At 53.3% G+C, this 19,309-nt stretch overlaps 1 protein-coding gene across 3 annotated transcripts in view; it reads left to right on the forward strand.

Moving 5' to 3' along the window:
• Nucleotides 1-19,309, forward strand: part of PADI1 (peptidyl arginine deiminase 1) — a 41,977-nt gene that overhangs the window by 5,112 nt on the left and 17,556 nt on the right. The window contains exons 1-8 of one of the 3 annotated variants that reach the window (XM_084958958.1): nucleotides 9,197-9,260; nucleotides 11,952-12,132; nucleotides 12,917-12,989; nucleotides 13,865-13,926; nucleotides 15,522-15,639; nucleotides 15,724-15,849; nucleotides 18,450-18,622; nucleotides 18,775-18,878. In XM_084958958.1, coding sequence (XP_084815084.1) covers nucleotides 12,013-12,132; nucleotides 12,917-12,989; nucleotides 13,865-13,926; nucleotides 15,522-15,639; nucleotides 15,724-15,849; nucleotides 18,450-18,622; nucleotides 18,775-18,878 — 776 coding nt within the window. In that variant the 5' untranslated portion in view covers nucleotides 9,197-9,260; nucleotides 11,952-12,012. Of the gene's footprint in view, nucleotides 1-9,176; nucleotides 9,261-11,951; nucleotides 12,133-12,916; nucleotides 12,990-13,864; nucleotides 13,927-15,521; nucleotides 15,640-15,723; nucleotides 15,850-18,449; nucleotides 18,623-18,774; nucleotides 18,879-19,309 lie in introns of those variants that run through there. The other 2 variants (XM_003127647.7, XM_084958960.1) reach the window with 2 other exon arrangements.

Raw genomic sequence — 19,309 nt, forward strand, 5'->3', positions numbered from 1 at the left:
CCATTTTGCAGATGGGGAAACTGAGGCTGACAGGGAAGAAGTGACTGGTGACTCTGACTTTCCATTCAGGGCTCTTCTCAAAAAGGCATTCTGGCCCCCAGCCCCAATTGGCCTCTGCTGGGAAGGCCTAGGGGTGAAAGCTGCCACCCCCCAACTCCAGCCCCCATTCTTGGGCCCACTCCTCCTGGCAGGCTCCCTGGGTGCACCCCTAGCTGAGCGATGACAGCATAAGGCACCATTGATCCTTATCTCTGGGAAGAAAAGAAAGAGGAGGAGACACAGCCTACACCCTGTGTGATTCTACACTTAGGGGAAAATCCTTGTCTGTGACATGGTTTCTATGGGGTGGCAGCCATCACTGTCCCCGACCTCGTCAGCCACAGACAGCACTCAGGGAGGACCAAGGACAAAGCCACGTCAGGGTCTGAAACTTCTGTGGCTTTTACCCTGCTGTGGTCCCTTAACAGATGTTTCTGGACACTGGCTCCTTGTCCAGCTGTGTATTGGGTTGAGGCACTGGGAGATAGTAGAACCCACACCTGCCCCCAAGGGGCTCCCATCTTAGTCTGGACGCGGATGCTAACAATTGCGTAGCTAACAGGGTTTTAGGTCAGGCTGGAGAGTGAAGGGAGATGGGTGAATCCTCTTCCCCAGTGTCTGCCTGCTCCCACAGCCCCCGTGACAGTAACGACAGTGATGGCAGCGCTGTTCAGTGCTCCTGGTACTCACCGCACGATCTCAATTAAATCTCACAACAAGCCTATGAGGTAGCGACTCGTGTGATCTTCATTCTGTAAAGAAACTGAGACACAGAGAGGTCAAGAGACTTGCCCCAAGTCACACAGCCCACTAGTGGCAGAGCTGGGATTTGAATGCAGGTCTGCCTGATCCCCAATTCTGTGAGTTCAGCCCCAAGAGAGCCCATTATCTGGGACTCTTTTGTCTTGCTGGGTCAGTGCAAGGGGTAGGTGGGGGCAGGGCAGAGGATGAGCTTTGTTGTCGTTTTGGAACTTTGGACCTGAGTGGGGTCAGATCTCAGCTTTCCACTGTTACCCTCTGTGTGGCCAGGCTCTGAATTTCGTTCACCTTCTGTAGAATGGGGAGAGGAATAATAACCGCCTGGCTTAGCAGGCAGGGGCCACGGGGATGGAAGTAAAACAGAGTAAACGCACGTTGGGGACCGTGTGGTCCCTGTCCTGGGTGGATCCCACGAGGGCAGAGCCAGGGGTGATTCATCTCTGCTTTCTTGGTGCCCAGGGTGGCGCCTGCTCAGGAAATGCGTGTTGAGGTGGAGCAGCTGCAGCACTCCTGGAGCTCTGTGTGCTCCTGGGGAGCTGCCTCCTTTAGGGCTGGAGTCCTGGGGGGCCGGCTGGCTCTGGGGGACTGTTGGCCATGACGGACGCATCTTGGCTTCTGGCAGAAGTGACCACAGAGCTGGCGGAACCAGAGAGGACTTGTGGGCTTTTGCTGGCGGGTCCCAGAGCATTTCTTTCTTTTTTTTTTTTTTTTTTTTTGTCTTTTGTCTTTTGTTGTTGTTGTTGTTGTTATTGTTGCTATTTCTTGGGCCGCTCCTGCGGCATATGGAGGTTCCCAGGCTAGGGGTTGAATCGGAGCTGTAGCCACCGGCCTACGCCAAAGGCACAGCAACGCGGGATCCGAGCCGCGTCTGCAACCTCCACCACAGCTCACGGCAACGCCGGATCGTTAACCCACTGAGCAAGGGCAGGGATCGAACCCGCAACCTCATGGTTCCTAGTCGGATTCGTTAACCACTGCGCCACGACGGGAACTCCCCAGAGCATTTCTTGTTGGCTTCAGTCCAGGGAACAAGTCCAGGACACCAAGAGGGTGGCATTTCCAGGACTCAGGGTGGACAGGTGGCTGGTCAAGTGTGAAGAGGAAGCCACAGGCCTGGCCGGCCTGGCCTGCTCAAGGGCTGCCAGCCAGCCGGCTTGCTCGTCAGCCTTTTCGTCTAGTTCTGCGTTGTCCTCCCTTCTGTCCTGGCCTCTCCCCCAAGCATGGTGCCCTGGACAAGACTCCAGGGCTTAATAATCCTCTGCCACCCCCCCACACACACACTCCCCCAACTGGAGACTAGGTCAGTACCATCCAGTCCCCCTGTCTAGACCCTAGGCTGGGCAGAGAGACCCCCTGACCCCCTGAGCTTGTCCCCAGGGGCTGGTGATGTCCAAGTGGCAGGTAGGATGGACAGCAGAGGAGGGACTTCTCCGTGATGGCTGTGTTTCTAGAGAGACCAGGTGGTTAACATCCAAGTATTCGAGATAAAATATGGCCCATGGAGCCCCAGTAGGAGGAAGCTTTTGGATGCAGGTTGTAGCCAAGCAAAAGAAAAAGCTTTCTAATCTCTCTCTCTCTCTGAGCTGTCAAAGCACAGAGGACGGTAGTGAGCTGACTGTCCCAGGAAGTGTTCAAGCAGGGAGTCTTGCAATGGGCAGGGAGCTGGCCAGGATGGCCTCTGAGAGCCTTCTGACCCAAGGCCTATGAAGATACTCTGTAGTCTCATTGTCTTAGGGCAGAAAGGGGCCAGAAGGTCTTGGGTGTCATCGTCCTGTCTTCGTGATCTTCATCCCAGCAAAATTCAGGTGCGTGGAGGGGAAGGAAGGGACATGGCTTTCCTGTCTCAGCCCCCAAGCGGTCATATTAAGAAACCCGTGTTGTATGTAAAGTTTCAACATTTTCCTTTTTCCTTCCTACATTGTCCTTTTTTTTTTTCTTTTGGTGGCCACACCTGTGGCATCCTACTTCATCTTTGACTGTCTCCTTCCTCCGGGCCCCACCAAGGACATGCTCAGGGCATACACACTCATTTTAATGTTGGCTGAGACGGCATAAGATAGAAGACAAACCTGCTGCTCCTTCCTCCCTTTGCCAGCTGTGTGACCCTAGGAAAGTTACTTAACCTCTCTGAGATTTCTTCACCTGCTAAATGAGGAGAGCAACATGTACCTGAGAGGTTTGTTGGGAAGTAGAGATGAGATGACAGTTGTCAAAAGCTGAGCATGTGCCCGGCCCATAGTAGTGTACGGCAGCTACCCAGCAGCGCTGCCCCGCAGCGTACCAGCTCTGGCAACAGCCCTGTGGCTGTAGGGTACCAGCTCCAGCAGCTCTGTGGCTGCAGTGGATCAGCTCTTTTACCTGGCGAGACACCAAGCGAGCACTGGGAGAGTTGGAGAACTCAGGTTTATTACGCCGGCAGGCTCAGAGGAGATGGATCTCCAGAGTCTGAGCCCCGAAGAAGGGTTTCACAAGGCTTTTATGGGCTCGCTCGTCCGGGTCCATGCTTGGCTAGTTGGACCGGAGTGACGTCAGGCAAGGTGGTAGATGCGGAAACAAATTTACAGGAGCAGGCGTGTGGGGGAGGGGTGGTTGGGGCCATTGGCTGGACTTTGCTTAGTTGTCATGGCCGGGGTCTCTCCTTTCTACATTTTTATTGGGACATTTTCTCCTACAGTAGGTGCTTGAAAATGCCACCCCTGGATATCACCCAACTCCAGCATCACTTGTGAAAATGCCATCCTTATGTCTTAACGGGAGGTTGGGCACACAACTCGCCCAAGCAAGTGGGCATGGCTGGGAATTATCTCTTGATCTGAAATTCCCCATCCCATCCTCTGTGCCTCCTTTTGTGAGATTCTCTCAGAATTGATGCCATTCTCTTGGCAGCCTCTTTATTAACCTGATGAACCAGGTCCTGCTCTCGGCCCAGGGCACGGGAATGTGACAGGGTGAGTCAAGGCGCTGCCCTGTGTGACAGGTGGGCCGTGAAGGGGCCACAGGGAAGCTCTGAACCAGTGACATGGGAGCACAGAGGAGAGAACACAAGGTCCTGGACCCAGTGGGCTGGGCTGCTGGGGGCCCTGGGGGGAGTGGTGGGAATGGTGATGATGGCACTTAACACTCGTTAGGCACCTACTGTGTGCCAACTTTAAATGCACCGTCTCATGGAATCCCCCCCACCTGCAACAGCTCTAGGAAGCAGCTCTCTGAATTATATCCATTTTATGGAGGAGGAAAATCGAGGCTCAGAATAACTAAATGACTGGATCTGAGGCCATACTTCACTCCGAGGAAGGGGTGACGTTTCAAGTGGGTCTCCAAGAATGGAAAATCTTGCCCCTCCCCCTCCCATCCTCAGCCCACTTCCGCAGAGACCGGGCAGAGGGCAAGGTGAGGGCACAGGCTCACAGGTTCATCAGCATGACAATGAAAATGACAAGAAAGGTAATAACAAGCATGACACCTTTCAGACCAGGCACCTCCCGTATGGTAATGACTTAGTCCCTTTCATTTAATAAAGGGGTGCTTTCAAATCCATTACCTCACTTGATTCTGAGTTTGGGGACATGCCAGGGCTGCCTACTGGGTTTTGGTTGGGTCTGGGGGCTGCGTTGTGAGACTTGACCAAAGGGAAGCAGCTGAGGGGTGGGTAGGGGGCAGTGCGTGGGTTGGGAGGAACCTGCAGAGCAGCTCAGGAGAACCGGTGAGGCGGTTCCCACTGTGGGGCAGCCTGGGGCTCACTCCAACTCCCACACCTGCCTGTTACACCCCCCAAGAGCAGCCCTTAATCCACAGCCCCACCCATGGATCCAGGAGCCTGAGAGGTGAGGAAAGGCATTTTGAACCCGGTCCCCAAGGCCTGGGGCAGGGGAGGGATAGGATGCCAAGGCGATGAGAATCGAGGTGGCCAGGTGCCTCCCTGGCATAACCTAGGATACCAGCAGCCTCCTTTTTCTCAGAGCTCCCGCTGGGACAGGCCCCTTTTCACCCACAAGGAAAGTGACCTGGATGGGGTCAAGGAGCCTGGAAGGCAGAGGGGCAGGGACCCTGGGCCTCAGCCCTACCCATCAGGTGCCTCCTGCAGGAAACCTCCTTTTCTCCAAAATCCATCCTTGCAGGGACTCACCTGGCACCTGCACGGGAGAAAGAAGCTGAGGCCAGGATCCCAGCCTCCCAGAGAGGCATGAGCTGCCGAGCAAAGTGAGAGTAAATATAGGCTGTAGGAGACCAGGCTGAGCTCAGAAGGTCCTGATAGCCCCCCTTCTATAATAATAATAATAATTATTATTATTATTATTTTCTACCAAGACTCCGATTCAGGGATTGTGTGGCCAGAGCTATGACTTGGAAATGACAACTTTGGCTCAAAGCTGAGGATTGGGTCCACGGAACCCTGGTCCCCTAGAAAGAGCCCTGTCAGTGATAGCAGTCCTAGAGTGGGGTGGGGTGGGGGCTCTCCCAGGAGCTGGGTGCTTGGGCAAGGGCAAGGGCCCTGGGGCCAGGTGGATTGGATTCAAATTCCAGCTTAACCAACCTGCCAGCTGGGCAGTCCAGGGAAAGCCACTCCACTATTGAACCCAACTGGAATTCCCCCCCACCCCGCCCCGTAAATCCCATCGACTGACATAGGGCTATGATGGAGAGAAGCGCAGCGTTTATTGCCGGGCACCAAGCAAGGATACAGGCAGCTAGTGCTTATAAGGCCCGAACTTTCTGAAGGCTTTCAGGGAAAGGCTTTCAAAGACGAGTGTGTGGGGGGAGCGGGGGTGGGGGGGCTGTGGGGTGTGCAGTCAGCTCGTGGACTGTCTTCTGATTGGTGGGTGGTGAGGTAATCGGGAGTCTGATTACCAGCTGATGATGCATCATTAACCTTCTGGTTCCAACCCTCTGGGTTCTCAATTTCTTCCACCTGGTGGGGGTTTCAGTAGCTGCAAAGCAGCTCCCAGGACAAGGCTCAGTATATTATCTACAGCTTCTGAGAAGGCACTAAACGTTCTTGACTTTGTTTAATGGCTAAACTATCATTATCATTTTTTTTGCTTGGCTGTTTTCCATTGTGTCTGCATTTTATCATTTTTCGGGTTAAATTTACTCTTTGGAACTCAGGGAAGGCCTAAAAAAGTTTTCCCGCAAACAAGAGGCAGGCAATGGACATGGGGGGGCGGGGTGGGTCTGTCCTGAAAAGGCTCACAGGGTCCTGCCAGCTCACAGTTCCACGGTCCTGGGTTTCCTTGTCCTCATCCATAAAACAAGGGTGTCCTTACTCCTTGCCTACGTGGGGGACAGCACTGGGGGCTGAGATGACAGTAGCTTTAGTGAAAGTAAATCGGGAAAGGTCCCTGACTTCTAGAGGGAGAAAGAGGAGAGACAGACAATAAGAAAATATGTCAAATAAACATGACATGTCAAGTGACAAGGGCCACGGGTTGAAATGAAGCTGGGTCATGGGGTTCATGGTGTCACATTGCCTTAAATAGGGCAATCAGTGAAGACCCCTGGAAGGAAATGAGGTCGTGAGCGCCCAGCGGATGCCCTTGAGCTGAGCATTCTTTTTTTTTTTTTTTAAAGCAAAGTTTAGGAAGTCACTTTATTTTTTAAAAATTCAATGCATTTTATTATATTTATAGTTGTATGACCATCATCACAAGAGCTGAACATTCTGAAGGAAGAGAACTTAAGTCCAAGTGCAAAGGTCCAAGGCAAGAGGTGCTTGGCAGCTGGAGGGGGAGCTGGGTCTGCAGGAGTGAGGGGGACACCGCCAGCTCGGGGTAGACCATGGGGCCCAGGGAAAGGCTGGGAGCTGGAGGGACACAGGATGACCCTTGTGTTAAAAGGATCCTCTGCTGCTGTATTGAGAAGAGGCCATGGGCAGCGGGAGAAGCCACCAGGGGGCCAGCCTATTGTAAAAATCCACGGGGGAAAGATCCAGGGTGTTGGGCTTGGGGAATGCCCAACATTGAAGGTGGAGCTGATGGGGTTCGATGGCAGCTGGATTCGAGTGCGAGAGCAGGAGAGAAGGCCAGGATACGTCCAAGGATGGGGCGGCTATGGACTGACTTGGGCAGGTTTGGACGGGGCAGGAGGAGGGATGCAGGGCTTTGGTTCTGGACACGTTACATGCGAAATGCCTGTTCAACACTCAAGGGAGATGTTCAAAAGACAGCTGTGGGTCTGGAGGTGGAAAACAGGGGCTCTAAGTGGCAGGTGGAAATCGCCTGAGGGGGGCGGTGAGCATCAACCGAGAGGAGCCAAGGGCCAAGCACAGAGCCCTGCGGCCAGGTGAGCTGTAGCCACTCGGGCACACGGGCAAGGGTTCTAGCGAGGAGCTTCTGCCCGTTACTAGTGTGTCTATTCCAGCCACGCATTTCAGAACTGGGGGAATAAAACCACAGGACGGGCTTGGGGATCCACTGGACCCACTGTGGGTCAGACCTGAGCTAAACTCTGGTCATCACTTGACCTCCATAAGCCTCTACTCTGACTGGTGGCCACCGTGATGTTTTGGGTCTCCCAGAATTAGTGCCAGTTCAAAAGCCAGCATCCAATAAAATTGGGAAAGCACAGAGTCACTCTGGTAAAAGGCTGTAAGTCCCTATGGGGAAGGCTGGGAGAAAGTACAAATTTTTAGCACTGTAGTGGGATTCTTCCACAGGGGGACCTGATTGTCCATCTTTTAAGATGGTTATGAGTCTGTCGCCAAACACAGCCATTATTTAAAATTAAACTACATATACTTACCACTAAATAAATCACATTAAAAACAGGGAGTTACTGTGTTGGCTCAGCGGTAATGAAACTGACAGGGATCCATGAGGATGCAGGTTTGATCCCTGGCCCAGCTCAGTGGGTTCAGGATCCAGCGTTGCCATGAGTTGTGGTGTAGGTTGCAGATCCTGCGTTGCTGTGGCTGTGGTGTAGGCCGGCAACTGCAGCTCTGATTCAGCCCCTAGCCTGGGAACCTCCATATGCTGCAGGTGCAGCCTTAAAAAAAGCAAAATAAACAAATAACATTATATTAAAAACATAGGTAATAAATACTAGAAACATAATTATTCCAAATTCCTAATTATTTTACTACATTCTACCATTATCTACACTCTGTGATCACTTCTCTCTGTGTGGTAGGATAGCTGTATATGAGGGGCTATTGTGCACCTCTTTGCAACTCTGAGTGCAATGATGTTGCCATGGTAACATGAAATTGACAGTAGCGGGCGAATTTACACCATGGGAATTGGTAAAGGCTACAAACCAGAACTTAAAATTTATTTTTTTACTGATGAAGAAAAGGTTAGTAAGGCGGATTAAATTGGAAAGCATAAGATGTCTGTACCTGCTACATTGAGATTAGCACAAAAATTTGAGGAGGCACTCTTCCAGTGTTTGCTGGCAACTCAGCAAAGAATTGCTCATGGGTTTGAAGGAGTAAAATCTGGCATCTTCATTGTTTCACATTCCACTTGAATGAAAATATAACTTGACGTTCATGTCACCTAAACGTATGACAATAAATTTATTGGGGAAAGAATTAGCAGATCAAGATGCAACTCCTTTTGTGGAATGGAGGTTAAATTGCAACCATAGATGTTCCCATTGTGTCTCAGTGGGTTAAGAACCCTACTCAGTGTCCATGAGGATGCGGGTTCTATCCCTGGCTTTGCTTAGTGGGTTAAGGATCTGGCATTGCCATAGCTCTGCCTTGGATCCGGCTTTGCTGTGGCTGTGGTGTAGGCCAGCAGCTGTAGCTCCGATTCGCCTCCTAGCTCAGGAACTGTGTGGCCGTAAAAAGAAAAACAAAAAACAAAAAACGAGTTGCAACCATAGGTTGGTTCCAGTCAAAGGAGAGGCGTTTTGCAAGAGTCAGTGAGCTGTGTAGAATTTACAACAAATTTAGCAATCAAGAGTAATGCGTGTTGTACTACTATTTGTATATTGTATGCTACACATCATTCTTATAAGTAAAATTTTCAATAAACTATGTATATGCACAGAGGGCTCGCACCCCCCACCCCAGTGCTGACGGTTAAACGTTTGCCAGCGCCCCACAGCCTGGGATGTCCTGGAGTTAGAAGAACAGGGTGTGAGGAGGAAGCAGCAGAGGAGACAACCAGGGAGGTGAGAGGAGAGCAGGAGAGCCTTGTGTCCCAGGGGCCAAGTAGACAGCGTTTCCAGGCGGACTGCTGATCAAACGCCTCTGACAAATCACCCAGGGGGTTTTGGGTTTGGCAAGAGTGGTTTCCATGGTGATGTGGGGAGGAAAGCCTGATTAGAGGCAGGTTACAGAGACAATGGGAAGAAAGAATTAGGCAACAAGTAGATATGACTCCCGAGGAGTTTCCCTATAAGGGAACTGAAGAAATGAGGGGGGATGGGTTTTTAGGATGGATGGTATTCACAGCACATCCGTACATTGGTGATTGAGGGCAAGAAGGGCCAAAGCTGGGGCACTGGCCCTGAGTAGGGTAAGTGCACTCAGGGCAGGTTGGGGCAGCCCACCCATTGTCCCAGGAGGGCAGGGGCACAGGGCTCAGAGGCAGGTGGGCTGGCAGGTGAACTGGTGGGACCAGGGAGGGGCTGACTCTGAGTGAGGAGGGGGAGGACATGAGGAGGTGTCTGGGATGGTTTTCTAGGACCATGAGAGAGAAGAGAACCCCCAGAAATATTGGAAGACTGCTGGGCAGTGTCAAGGGTCACTTGATGTCAGCGGTCATGAATCTAAGTGCGCCACCGTCAGCTGCGCAGGTGCAGGTGTGGGGGAGGGGAGAGGTGGACTTGATTGTGGCTGGAGCTTTACCCGGCAGTATGACAGAGGGAAAGATATGCAGCAGAGCTGTTGAGAGTGACCACGATGTGGGATTATGGGGTCTGGGCTGGGGAGGGGCAGAGAATGTAAGGTTTGAGGGCTGGTGAGAAGAGGCAGAGCCAGCTCAGCCTTCAGAGGCTGCAGGTCCCAGTGAAATGGAAAGCCTGGTGGAGCTGGTGTGGCGGAAGGAGTGAGCTGGTGGGCTAGGAGGTGGTATCAGAGTGGGTGCCTAGCAGGGGACTTTGTTGTGGGTGCAATTCTTGGCAATGACTATGTCTGGGTCCACTCTTGGGGGAGGGAGGCTGAAATCCCTGGAAGAGAGGCAGTCACGAGAGTTTAATATTTGGGTGCATTCTCAGGGGTCCAAGAAAGGATGGAGGTAGGAGGATATACCCAAGGACTCTTTCAGCTCTGGCATCTTTGCATTAGATGGATGTCTGCAAGTGGACTTGACCTTGAGTGCTGACCTTGAGGCTAATAGCTCTGCCCTGGGAGATGGCAGTGGAGAATCCTGACACAGCAGAGAGGGAGAAACACTGGCATGTAGTTCCTTGTCTGACTTTCCCTCCAGACTATGGGCTCCGCATGGCCAAGGGCCTTATGGAATCCTGGGGCCCAGCCTAGGGCCAGGACAGGGAGGCAGACAGTTCAAGTTTATTCGGGGGATGAAGAAGGACAAGATGTACCCCTGGAGCTCCTGTTGGCTGGGCTCCGAGTGCCCTGAAGCCCGAGTTTGCAGAGCATCCCCTTCTGAGTCTATGGCCCAGGAAGGCTGGCCCCTACCTGCTGTGGCTCAGAGCAGCTGGTGGCTCGGAGCAGCATGCAGACCCAGGAAATCCATGCCCCCGGCTGAGGCCTGGAAGACCGAGGGCTTCCTGAGCCCTATTTTCTGGAGCCGAGAGCTCTGAGGTATCAGGTGGATGAGGAGAAGCTGGTGCTAGATACTGGCATTAACCAAGTTCTGTATCACTGGGTACAGATGGGCCTGAATCCCCCTGCAGAGCAGGGGAAACTGAATCCATTCCTTCATTTCACAAGTGTTAATGAGCATCAACTACACGCCAGACACCGTTATAGCTGCTGGGACATGGCAGGGAACAAAATAGACAAAACTCCGGGCCCTCGCGGACGTAAACCTTTCAGCAGGAGAGAAGGACAATATGTAACAGCATGATTAAGAGTCCGAACAGGAGTTCCTGTTGTGGCACAATGGGATTGGCGGCATCTCTGCAGCGCCGGGATGCAAGTTCAATCCCCAGCCTGGCACAGTGGGTTAAAAGATCCAGCATTGCCGCAGCTGCAGCATAGCTCGAAACTGTGGCTCAGATCTGATCCCTGGCCCAGGACCTCCATATGCTGCAGGGCAGCCAAAAAATGAAAAAAAAGAAAGAATCAGAGCTGAGTAACAGGGAGAAGGAGATGGAGGGAGAAGGTGGGGCAACGTGTAGCATTAAGTAGAGGGATGGGGAGGGGGCTCACTGAGAAGGTGACATTTAAGCAGATCCCTGAGGAGGGTCAGGGAGGGAGCCTTGTGGACATCTGGGGGAAGAGCATTTTCTGCAGCGGGAACAGCCAGTGCAAAGGCCCTGAGGCAGGACAGCCTGGCAGCTTCATGGAACAGCAGGAAGGCCAGTGTGCCTTGAGCAGAATAAGTGGAGGGGAGCGTTGGAGTAGGGGGAGGCAGCAGGGCGATCAGGAGGGGCCTCGTGTGCCATTGTGAGGACTTGGCTGCTTTTGAGCATAGGAACAGCATGATCTGACTTAGGCGTCCTGGGCCTAGGAAGACTGGTGAGGAAGCCGCCCAACCCTGGGGGGTGGGGGTGGGGCAGGGATGGCAGTGGAGGGGGTAAGAGTTGGTCCCGAATGGATTTCTTGTTGGGTTAAAGAATTTGGAAGCATCAGAGCAGGAAGCTTTGGGGGAGGGGTGGGGATGGGGGTGTCCAGAGGTTTTGGTCTCTGCTCTCTGGAGCCTCAGGGGCTGCTGTGGGAGTGGAAGGGTTAAATGGTATGACTCAGCACCACCCCCAGCTCCCTTTGGTCTTTCGTCTGTCCAGGGTTCTACTGAAAGGGCTCAGCCACTAAAATAAAGCTCAACAGCCATTGCTTTGCTCCGAGCCCTTCATGTTACAGATGGGGAGACTGGGGCCAGGGGAGGATGCTCCCAGGGTGGGTCCCCTGGGAACCAGTGGAGAGCTGGGATGGAGCTGGGATGGTCTGCGGGCCAGTGGCACTCCCCCTGCAGCTCCCCAACCCTGCCATTGGGGGTTGCTGCTTGCAGAGCTTGGCGGCCCCAGCCTGCTACCCACGGCCCTCCCTCCCGAGCCCCTGACCCTTTCCTCTCTCCCATCAGTGATGTGCCCAAGGGCGCTGAGACCTTCGGGGTCTCTGGGAGCTCCGGGGTGGAGGTCTTCATGGTCTACGACCCGGCACGGGTGGCAGAGCCCACGGGCAAGGCCCGCTGGCCCCTGGACGCCCGTGTGGACGTGATCGTATCTGTGGACGCAGCCAGTAAGGCTTTAAATGATCTCAAGGTAAGAGGCCACTTCCCCACAGAAGAGCCCCCGCAAAGCACACCCGCCTTCACGCATCACCCGCACTCAACCAAACCCTGAAGGGCTGACACCCACATCCACACGGCGCTTCCTGATATAACTCCATAGACACCCTTAACACCTAAGGAAGCAGGAAGCCTTCTCTTTCACAGAAGACCCCCCCCCCACTCGCCCCCAGGCACCCACCACAGACCCAGTGGCCCCGGCCTGATTCATCGATTCAGCCTTTTCTCCAACGACGCGGAAAAGGCGGGGATTGTGCAGCTGTGGAGGGCCGAGGCCCTGGGCTCAACTCTTGCCTCTGAGCCCTGCCATCCTGGGCGCTCCCCGAGCTGGCCTGGGTCAAGCATTTGGCACGGGTTCTAGGCCATGGGGGAGGCTCTGCGAGCATTGGCTGGTATTATAGGGGAGGGGGTCATTGTTGCCATTCTACAGATAAAGAAACAGAGCCCTGGAGAGGTTGGGTAACTTGCCTAAGTCACTGGTGGCAGCCTTCCCTCACTCTTCTCTGACATCCCCATGGGCTCCTGAGGTTCCCCAGCTGCTCCCTCTGGGACCCATCGCCACCCTGTCTGGCTCTCCCTGCCCCTCCTTGCCCCCCTGCCCTGGGAGCCCTGGAGGTACCCACATCCTCTCCAGCTGGAGAAGGCTGCTGGGGACCCTCTGTGTCTAGGCACAGCTGTGGGGTGTTCCCCCCCACCACCACCACGGCCATCTCGAAGACTGGGGGCGTCCTGGCTTAAGGCTGACGGTGTCCCCACAGGTGAAGGTCTCCTACTTCGGGCAGCAGGAGGGCGGTGCCCTGGGCCACAGTGTGCTGTACCTCACAGGTGCCGGTGAGTAGCCCTTCTCCCCTTCCACGCTGGCGGCTTGAGGGTCTTAGGGCAGCCCCCAAGTGCAAGACCCATGGCCAGCTTCCTACCGCATCAAGGAGCCTGGCTGCTGCAGAGGCCTTCAGAGGCTGTGAGTTTCTTCCCAGCTGCTCTAGAACCTCAGGGGTGGAGCCCCAGCCATACTTAGGATCACGAGAATCTAGAAAGTGCACTGCCAGGTGAGTCACCAGCGAGACCCACACCAAGCCTCCATCAGCCAGAGCCCCGCCCGTGACCCGCACTGGAATTCCAAGACAGCATGAGACCTTCGAGTGGCCACATGCCACCTTCAGCTGGACCTTCGGGCAGCCCGCAGAGGACTAGGGAGGCAGCATCTAGACCTCAGGCCTGGTCCCACCACCAGAGTCAGGGGCCCCAAGAGCTAGCAGTTCAGCACATGTAGCTGAGTAAGAAGTCTGAGAGCCATGGAGTTCCCGTTGTTGCTCAGTAGGGTATGAACCCGACTAGTATCCATGAGGATGTAGGTTCGATCCCTGGCTTTGCTCAGTGGGTTAAGGATCCAGTGTTGCTGTGGCTGTGGTGTCGGCTGACAGCTGCGGGTCCAATTTGAACCCTGGCCTGGGAACTTCCATATGCTGCAGGCATGGCCGTAAAAAGAAAAAAAAAAAGAAATTTGAGAGCCAAAGCCTTGGGTCCCTCCAATACCCAGGACCATGAGGGGCTGACACAAGGGCCTCCACCTGTTGGATGTTGTCCCTGGAACAGGGCTCCTGGGTTCTCATGAGTTTAGGGGGGATGGGAAGGGGGGAAAACTTGCCCCAACCTGGACATTATGGCGTGAGGATGGGTTTGGGGACCCCCTCTCTGTCCCTTTGCAGACATCTCCCTTGACGTCGATGCAGGCCGCACGGGCAAAGTGAAGAGGAGCCAAGGTGACAAGGTGGGACTCTCCTGGCTACCCCAAGATGGCAGGGTTGACAGAGAAACCTGGGGATGGTCCTGGGGTGAGGTGGGCTCTCCCAGCAGAAGGGTGATGGATTCCTAGGTCTGTGGTATCCAGCACTGCAGGGAGGCCATCCAAGGACAGTCAGATGGGCACCCGTGGGCTCTAAATTACACTGTGTGAGCCACATGCTGTGTGACTCCTGGAAGACAGCTTACCTTCTCTGGGCCTCTCCTGTGCCACCTTAGAACCAGGATTGGTTTTTTTTGCTTGATGTGTCTTCTATTTGCTGGGCTGTATTTGGACCCCCAAATATGGTAGGTGCTTCATAAAAGATTGTCAAGTGACTGAGTGAAGGCTTCTGGTAGAGAAGGCTGGGTGGACAGCCCCAATTAGACCCTGAAGAGTAAGGAGGAGGATGGGGTGGGCTCAAGGCATTATCCCGCAGGAAGTATCTGAAAGCCATCCTGGGAGGGTAGAAGATTTATGGAGGGAAAAGTCCTGGATCACATACAAGACTTTGTGGACAAGCTGGGGCAGGGCTGCCATGGACGGCTCTGCAGGTTGTTCACTGCACAAAGTTGCTTGGGCAGGGTGGTGCGTGGGACCTATGCTACAAACCGTATCTTGGGCCTTGGTACAGGGCAGCATGTATCCAGAGAGGTGAACAAGAGTGCTATATCTATCAGTCCTCACATGAAGTCCTCCAGACCTGAGTTTGAATCCCACTTATGTGACTTGAGGCTCAGTTCCCCAGAGCCTCTTTTCCATCTTCTGAGAAATGGGGAAAGTAAACCCCGGTTTGCAGGGTCTGGTGAGGATAAAGTGGAGGCATGTCGGTAAGCGCTTAGATCCTGAGGCAGGGCTCCAGGCATCTTCCTCACTTCTTAGCTCGGACCTCTTGCAGGCCAGTATGGGACCGGCCCCAGGAGGGCACTGAGATAGGGAAAGTCTCCCAGGGGTTCTCCAACCCCACCAAGGTCAGGGTGAGGCAGTCTCCATTCATCAAGTAGGGCTAGAGCTCAGCAGCTGGCAAAGGCCATTTCTGGATTTGATGACATCATCCTCCTTCTTCCAGTGAGATGGCTGGATGGGGGGGGTCACTGTATGGTTGTTCAGGTTGTTCACTGCACAATCATGGAGTGGCTCTGGGTCTAGATACCTGGGTCTTCTGTTCCCAAATCTATGATCCCTCATTAAATCTTTTTTTTTTTTTAATTTTTTAGGGCTGCATCTTCAGCGTATGGAGGTTCCCAGGCTAGGGGTTGAATTGGAGCTGTAGCTGCCGGCCTAGGCCACAGCCACAATGCAGGAACTGAGCCTCGTCTGTGACCTATACCACAGTTCAAGGCAATGCCAGATCCTTAACCCACTGAGCGAGGCCAGGGGCCAAACCCGTGTCCTCATGGATGCTAGTCAGGTTCATTAACCACTGAGCCACGACCGGAACTCCCTGCCTCATTAAATCTTTAAGCAAATGCAGAATACAAAAATCTCCAAGTTAACAAAGCAACCAGCTCTAGCCATGACCAGAACCTGTTCCCAGAGACTCCTGGGTCTCCCTGATCCCAAGGCCTCTTGTTTTGCCGCAGAAAACCTGGCGCTGGGGCCCTGAGGGCTCTGGGGCTGTCCTGTTGGTGAACTGTGACCGGGACAGTCTCTGGTCCAAGGGGCTTGACCTTGCCAACACCCAGCTGACATCACTGGATGGTGAGTAAGAAGGGGTAGAAAAGGCCATCCAGGGTGAGGGTGTGGGTGGAGGGAGGGTTGTCTCATGGGCACTGCTCTCTCTAGACCTGCAGGACATGTCCCCAATGGTGCTGAGCTGCGGGGCCCCCGAGGAGCTCTTTGACAACCACAAGCTGGTCTTGAGTGTGCCATTTTCTGATTCCAAAAGACTGGGTGTCTTCTGTGCTAGGGGTGAGTGGCCTGGGGGACCTCTTCCTTCCCTGCTCCATCCTCTGCTTCCCCAACCATTTCTTTCCTCTCTTATCCATGTCTCTCCTTTCTTCCATCACTGTTCTATAGCTCTCACAAAAGCTTATGAACAGCCTTTCTATCAGGACCTGACGTATCGCCCAAGAAAGAGGTTCCCAAACTAGACCCATTTTACAGAGGGGAAAATTGAGACTCAGACACATGAATTCACTGTCCTAAGGTCACACAACCAACAGGAGGTGGAGCAGGCATTCAAAGCCAGTCTCTTGGGCACCAAAGCCCCTCTTCTTTGCACTGCCCGACCCTTCCCCCAACCCCATCCCTCCTTTGATTGATCAGCATGGAATGAGTTCTCGATGCATGAAAAGCACTATCCAGGCTGGGTGAGTTGGGGGCAGGGACTAGCAAAGCTGAGGCCCAGGTCTGTCCTGAGAATCCAGTTGTTCTGCCAGAGAGTTTATTAATTGAAGTCTGTGACTTAAAAAAACAAAAAACAAAACAAAAAAACCCCCACAATCCTTAACCCTGAGGTGTCCTTACTCATTTTTATAAATAGCAAAAGGCCACTCCTGCCCCTTCCTTCTTCATCCTCCTCTATTCAAACTCAATGAGCCTGGAAAGAGCCAGAAGGTTCCTTGACTGCACCAGCTGATGGAAGATTAGGCAGAGGTCTGGCTTGAAAACTCTTGTGATATAAGATGGAAGCAAAGTCTCAGTGAGTGAGCCGACAAGCTTTCCTGTTGCAAGTGAGCAAGCACGTGCCAGGGTGACACTTCCCAGACAACCCTCAGGACAGGGGAAAAGGGGACGGGCCAGAACGATTATGTGCCAGGTGCTTTCAAAATAAAATCGAGGTGAGGTTCACATAACATAAAATCAGCCATTATATTATTGTTTTAATTTTTAATTTTATTTATTTATTTATGCTTTTTAGGGCCGCACTTGCAGCATATGGTAGTTCCCATGCTAGGGGTTAAATGGGAACTGCCCTGCCGGCCTACACCACAACCAGAGCAATGCCAGATCCTTAATCCACGGAGCGAGACCTGGGTTTGAACCAGCTTCTTCATGGATACTAGCTGGGTTCATAACTGCTGAGCCATAGTGGGAACTTCTATTTTCATTTTTTAAATTAACCATTTTAGCCGTTCCTGTCGTGGCGCAGCAGAAACAAATCTGACTAGGAGCCATGAGGTTGCGGGTTCCATCCCTGGCCTCGCTCCTTGGGTTAAGGATCTGGCATTGCCGTGAGCTGTGGTGTAGGTTGCAGACACTGCTTGGATCCTGCGTTGCTGTGGCTCTGGTGTAGGCTGGCAGTTGTATCTCCAGTTAGACCCCTACCCTGAGAACCTCCATATGCCACGGGTGCAGCCCTAAAAAGCAAAATAAATACAATTATCCCTTTTAAAGTGAGCAGTTCAGTGATATTTCCTATGTTCTAAGAGTTCCCGCTGTGGCGCAGTGGGGTAAAGATCCAGCATTGCTGCACCCGTGGCGTTCCATGTGGGGATTCAATATCTGGCCTGGGAACTTCCACATACCTTGGATATGGCTGAAAAAAAGAAAAGAAAGAGAGAGAGAAAAGACAGAAAGAAATCCAGTCGGACATTCTCAATGTTGTGCAACCACTACAAAAGTTCTAATTCCAAGACATTTTCATCTCCCCCAAACAAAACCCTGTATTCATCCAGTCGCTCCTCTCTGCTCCTCTCTGTGGGGACTCTCCAGCCCTAGGCAACCACTGATCCAATTTCTGTCCCTACAGATGTACCTGTTCTGTGCATCTCGTACAAATGGAATCATACAATAGGTGGCTTTTCATGTTGGGCTTCTTTCGCAGGTGTAGTGTTCTCAGGTTCATCCTTGCTGGAGTGTGTATCAGTATTTCATTGCTTTTTATGTTCGAATAACATGCCAGCATATGGATAGATTGCAATTTATTTATCTATTCACCTGTTGATGGACATTTGGGTTGCTTTCACCTTTTGTGTCAGCAGATTTTTTAATTTTTATGTATTTTTAAAATTTATTTTATTTTACTTTTTTATTTTAGGGCCGCACCCATGGCATTTGGAGGTACCCAGGCTAGGGGCTGAATCAGAGCTATAGCTGCTGGCCTACACCACAGCCACAGCCACGTGGGATCTGAGACCTGTCTGTGACCTACACCACAGCTCCTGGCAATGCTGGATCCTTAACCCACTGAGTGAGGCCAGGGATCGAACCTGTGTCCTCATGGATACTAGTCAGATTAGTTTCTGCTGAGCCATGGCGGGAACACCTGTGCCAGCAGCTTTTATTTCCTTATCTGGTTTAAAGCTTACACCACCCTTGTGAGAAACAGAATGTTATCCCATTTCACAGATGAGGAACTGAGGCTCAGAGAGGTTGGGTCATTGAGCTGAGGTCACACAGCTTCCACATGGCAGAGCTGGAGAGGAGCCCAAGTAGATCCAGTACAAAAGTGGCTCTGCCCCTGGATTCCTGGCCTCCAGTCTCCTGTCCCCACATCCTCATAGCCCCACTCCCCTGTCCCGGCACTGCCCCCACCTGCCGCCCGTGCTGACTCTGGTTTTCCCTAGGTGGGACTTCCCTCTCGGACTACAAGCAGGTGCTGGGCCCCCAGCACCTGTCCTACGAAGTGGAGCGGCAGCCGGGGGAGCTGAAGATCGATTTCTATGTGGAGGGGCTCACCTTTCCTGATGCTGACTTCTTGGGGCTGGTCTCTCTCAGTGTCAGCCTGGTGGACACCAAGGTATGGACAGCGTCGGGGGCTGGGTTGGGGGGGTGATGGGCTTCAGGGACCCATTTGGAGGCTCCAGGGCTGGGAGGCTGGGGGCTTGAGGGTGGGGCTTGAGGTCAGATGGGGCTCCTGCAGGGCCCACTGAGTCCTCATTTTCCCCCCAGACCCTGCCAGAGGTGCCCCTCTTCACAGACACCGTGGCCTTCCGCATGGCCCCCTGGATCATGACCCCCAACACCCAGGCCCCCCTGGAGCTGTATGTGTGCAGGTGAGGCCTCACCCCTCCTGTAGCCCTCCCGCTATCTCTGCACTAGAGATAGGGAGAGATTGTTCCACCGGAGGGCACCCACAGGCACAAGTTGGGTACAGGACAGCAGCTGGCTTGGGCCTGTCAACCCTACCTGCTCTGAGCAGCTAAGGTCCTGGCTGTGGTCCCTGGCTCCAGGGCCAGCACCCCTGCCTCTAAGCTTGTCCTGCCTGTAGCAGCCTCAGAACATCTTGGATTTATTCCAGGCAGTGGGGCCAGGCCCTGTTCAGCCTCCTGGGCCTGCTGAGAACACGGGACCCTGGCCTCCAGGAGCCCATGTGAGTCCTGGCCCAGCCTGGGTCTGGTCCTTCTTCCATCTCTCAGAATCCTTGTCAGGCCCCTTGATGGACAGGTGAGCCTTGACTGGCCAGGCTGCTCCAGGCTCTGCAGCA

Source organism: Sus scrofa, chromosome 6 (assembly GCF_054392235.1).
Source record: "Sus scrofa isolate SSC_HxYL_T2T_F1_AM1 chromosome 6, Sscrofa_HxYL_maternal_Yorkshire_Landrace_v2.0, whole genome shotgun sequence".
NCBI lineage: Eukaryota > Metazoa > Chordata > Mammalia > Artiodactyla > Suidae > Sus > Sus scrofa.